The sequence below is a fragment of the Drosophila miranda genome, chromosome XL, assembly GCF_003369915.1.
Source record: "Drosophila miranda strain MSH22 chromosome XL, D.miranda_PacBio2.1, whole genome shotgun sequence".
Classification (NCBI taxonomy): Eukaryota; Metazoa; Arthropoda; class Insecta; order Diptera; family Drosophilidae; genus Drosophila; species Drosophila miranda.
This window is the reverse complement of record NC_046673.1, coordinates 15377146-15382086: the sequence shown is the minus strand read 5'-3', so window position 1 is coordinate 15382086 and position 4941 is coordinate 15377146. Positions and strand designations below refer to the sequence as shown.

General features: G+C 40.1%; 1 protein-coding gene across 1 annotated transcript; it reads right to left on the bottom strand.

Annotated features, from left to right (window-relative positions):
* Positions 1–795: 795 nt before the first annotated feature.
* LOC108150921 (uncharacterized protein DDB_G0271670-like) lies at positions 796–4210 on the bottom strand. The gene is made up of 2 exons (XM_017279255.2): positions 4004–4210; positions 796–3687 (listed from the first exon to the last, which is right to left on the bottom strand). The coding sequence occupies exon 2, from the start codon at positions 3624–3626 to the stop codon at positions 1956–1958; it is 1671 nt and encodes a 556-aa protein (XP_017134744.1). The 5' UTR covers positions 3627–3687; positions 4004–4210; the 3' UTR covers positions 796–1955.
* Between the last annotated feature and the right edge of the window lie 731 nt (positions 4211–4941).

Genomic DNA, 4941 nt, shown 5'->3' with positions numbered 1-4941 from the left:
TATGACTTTTTTTTATATACGAATATGGTACATTTAGCATATATTGACATACATACATACATTTATGCATATGAAATATATTCAATTTACTTGCGATTTCATCAGGCAGATGTTTCGTTGTAGTTTGGACTTTGAAAAAAATAAATTTAGAAACATAAAACTGCTAATTTTAAAATAAAGAAGAACAAAAACTAAACGATTTTCAAGCTTATAGAATTTAGTATTTATTATTTCCCCAAAAGTATTGTGAACCAAAACTGTAGAACCTGATATTGGGACACTTATATTGGCACACTTTAAAAACATATGAAAAAACCACAGCCATATTTCCATTATTTGTATGTCGTCAGGAAAATTTTGGCGATTGCCGGAAAAATTGTATTCCCACTGCACGAAATAAGCTGTGCTGCCAGAGGAACGATAAATCAGTAAGGAAAAAAAGCTACCCTTTAAAGCCCAACCGAACGAAATAAGCTGCTGCAACGTGTGCTTCCACATGGCCCAAAAATGTGATGAATATTTAGCTGTGATTGCTGCCATAGCAACCGATCCGTCGGCAAAAGGTACCAAATGCTGCGGCACCCCTTTGTTTATTGAAATATTTGTATTGTTCAAACAATGCCGGTGGCTGTGCGCTCCGTCGATCGTGTAATCAAATCTCATTAGATCTCAGGACTGAGGCTCAGGCTCAGGGCAATGGGCGAGGGTGCAATCAAATCTCATCGTATGCATCTGTAAAGTGGAAAATTCAACCCTCCGCCACACCAATAATAAACATACACAAGCTTTGCATTTTATATATTTTTTATTCACATCAAGAGCATAACATTGAAACGTAGTTAATTAATGCTGATTAAACAAGGTGGGTTTTCCCTCGCCCCTTGCCAATAATATTACATCCATGTGTTATGTGTTATGTGTGTGTGTGTGAGCATTTCCATATTTTTCGCTGGAAATATTTCCATGTATTCCTGTATCGTATTTCATTGATATATGTATGGCTATTGTACGGTTTAAAGAACACGTACTAAATATGTTTTAAAATGGGTTTTAGTATGCCATTTACTGCACATCGATCAACAAATTCAAAAATAAATTCCATTCTACTCCACTCCGGTACATACATAGCTTTCATAAAATCTCTTCTCTATTTGTTTTTTAGTTGGATTTTGGTGTACAAATTCACACAAAATCGTATTTTAGGAGTTTCTTCTTCAGAGCATTGTTTTTTTCGTGTTTTTTTGTTTTTTTAAATGAAAATAACGTTACCATCTTTTCATTGTAGATATTCTTAGGATGCAAAAATATAAAAAACCAACAAAAAAGTTTTGGTAAATTTTCATCTATAAATCTCGTACGAGAGTACTTTTCAAAAACTATCTGTTTGGTATATATGCAAGTATTTTTGGTGAACAAAAATTCACAAAAATTTGCATTCTTCATCTACTTTTTACTATCAAACCACAGCGCATATATTATTTCTTTGAAATAGTTTCCAAAAAAAAGAAAACAACTTAAGTTAGGTCTATGCTTTCTGCCTCGTACATATACAATCTCATACAATCTCTCAAAAAAATAGCCGTATTTATCTTTCTCTCCTACTCGTCTCGTCGTACTAAGTACATGGCACGTCTTAGTACATAGTTTTATGGTGAATAAACTCACAAAAAAAATGTGTATATAGAGTATAGGTTCTTATATTGTATGCTCTCTTCCATTTCATCCTTTGCGCACATATGAATTTTCTTCAAAAAAAAAAAACACTTTTTATGCATCTCTAGTAGATATTTTCGCACATTTATCTATATCTTCTCATAGTATCTTCTTCAAAAAAAAAAACATTGTATGCATCTCTAGTAGATATTTTCACACACGTTCATATACATAGTATTTGTGTACATTTATTGGTTATATATATTTGATATTTTTGTATCCTATGATTCATCATAGAAAAATCACAGAATTTCGGTTGGCCTCGTACCTTTTTTGCCATATCTGTCTCTGTATCGGTTGATGTAGCCCTTCTGCTTCCAATTCTTGACACCGAGTATGACATCCGTGACGTTGGGGACATTGTGCCAGGACAGACGCTGCTCGTAATACTCGATGACCAGCTGGGGACACAAGATGCTGGTCTCCTCATGCGACACCAGGTCGAACTGGGAGCAGCCCTTCCACTGCATCAAGTGCATGATGTCGCCCAAAGCATCGGTGGCGCCCAGTACCTTCACCGGTTCCAGGCCACGGGCGAAGCCCCTCGGCCCGGCGCTAGGATCCAGATTACGCATATACCATGGCTCCCTTACTTCCCGTTGGGCTGATGATACCTGCGATAACTCCGATTTTACCGATACCTCCGATGCGTTCAATACGTTCGATAAATCCGATAGCTCCGATTTCACCGGTATATACGATAGCTCCGATTTCACTGATATCATTGGCATTCCAAATGATTTGCGCCTCTTTTCCGGTGGAGGAGAAGCGGGTGAGTCCGATATATCCGAGTACATAGACATTCGAGACAAGTTAAGACTCTTCTCCAGTGGTGGGGATGCTGGTGTGTCGGATATATCCGAGTACATTGACATTCTAGATAATTTGCGCTTCTTCTCAGATGACTTTCGCCTCTTTTCGGATGATTTACGCTTCTTTTCCGATGATTTACGCCTCTTTTCTGCTGGCGGGGACAGGGGGGACTCCCACATCGAATTGTTCTCCGGGGAAGGGGATAACGGTGACTCCCATATCGAATTACTCTCTGAATTACTCCTCTTTCCAAGTAGATGCGATGAGGTCGAGGCCGCTGACGACTTGCGCTTCTTTTCAGGGATATTCGATTCCGATGACGATACCGATGACGATGACGACTTGCGCTTGGGATTGGGTATCATTGGTTGGAATATGCCCGATACCGACGGCATCGACGAATTGCGCTTCTTTTCCGGGAGCTCGAATGATTCCGCTGAGGATATCGATGACGACATCAGTGACCACGTCGATTGCGATAACGAAATGCGCTTCTCTGGAGGGGGCTGCCATGGCGGTGATGGATTTCGCTTCTTGTCCGAAGGTTGGGGCGGGACGGATGACGAGGACTCCGATACCGCCGATGACGATAACAATGCCCATGTGGATTCCGATAAGGAACTGCGCTGCTTTTCCGGGTGATTCGATGAGACCGATGTGGTCAATGGAAATGACGAATAGCGCTTCTTTTCTGGCGGTTGTAATGAGGTCGATGTCGATACCAATGACAAGAATGAGGTCGATGATGATGTCGATGACGACGACGATGCTGATACCGATGACGATGACCGCTTCTTTACGGTGACACAGGATGAAGCTGAGTCTCCAGATGACGATGATGACGATGATGACGATGATGATGATGCCGAAGAGATACGCTTCCCCAAAACAATCGGCTGGTCATTGAATCCCATCGTCTCCTCGTATCTACGGATCGCCTCGGGGCACTCGAGTACCTCCGCATGCTCCCAGGTGTACTCCGGATCCATACGGCCCAACCACTGCACTAAATAGTGAATATTTCCACTTGCCAGACACTTGTCTACGACGCTTTCCACCTGAAAATCCCAAATTTTCGGCCGATGACCCCAACGTGGCATTGGGATATTGTAGCCTTTGATGCAACAGGTGGCCCGTACGTGGAAAATTTGTGGTTTTCCGCTGCACAAAGATGAGAAGGGATTTTTACATGAGTTCTATGGCGTATGGAATGTCCTTTGCATATCTTGTGAAAATCGATAATCGAGTGAGGCAGTATCTTATGGATACACATACATATGTATGTATACGGGAAAAGTATATAGTATCTATGGATTTTTTGGCGCTGTTTGAATTGCGTTAACTCTAAAGCGCCAAATGCATTAGGACCAAAAGCCAAAAAGCACGATAGCTTTCCCAACTGCCTGGCAGCCTAGAGCTTTATTTTCAGGTATACCTACGCGCATATGAAAAAATTGTTGTAATTATTTTTGCTGACCTGTTTCTTTCGCTGTTTTGTTCTGTGCGATTTTCATAAAAATTCAATTTCTCTTTTATCGTCTATGTGTTCAACTGTTGTTCTTTGAGTGATTCAACACTTTTTACACATTTTGTAACCGTTTTTCACAGCCGGAAACTAACTTGCCAGCAGAGCTCTCCAGCTGCCATGTGTAACCGTGTGTGCGAGTACTTTTGTAATGCTGCCTCCTGCAATTACTGTGTCCGTGTGCTCCTTGCCACAGATTCCGTGCTCGACGCTCACCCCCGACCAGCATACTTTCGCGGAGCTTTTTTCCAGGGCGCCACATTGTGTGTGTTGTTTCAGTAATTTATTTGAATTTGAATTCATTTGTGGCGGCACCATAAATGATGGTTACTTTCTAGATGTCTCCGAGCGAAATCAAATTGATTTTTCACCAGTCATTTATTGGCTCTCAAAGAGATGTATCTGTTGTTGCCAAGATTTATCTGTTGCTTTCTTTCGAGTATTTTGAATGATTTATTATGTTTTCTGAAACAATATAATACCAGAAATGTGGTATATGGCAATGTTTTGGGACAATTTAATTTATTTAAATTAGGTTTGCACTCAAAGAGCTCTCAATGTTTTTAGCGGATGTAAATTATGTGAATTAGGCCAGAAGGTTGCCAATAATTTTAGTTTTATTTTGATTTAAATTTCTTTAACTTCCATTTTCGAAAGATAGATTCTGCGGGCTAGGACCTATGTGAGAGTGCAGTAAAATACTTGGGACACACTTCCATTCCTGAAAACTGAAATGTTGCCATATTTAATAAAAAAAAAATAATGGAATCTACACGAACGGTAAACCAATCAAGCGGTGTTGGATCCATGGGTTTGAGAAAGTTGTTTCTTTTTATTATAGTATTTTCTTTTTAGACACACAGAGTACGTCTGGGAAGACAATGATCTGT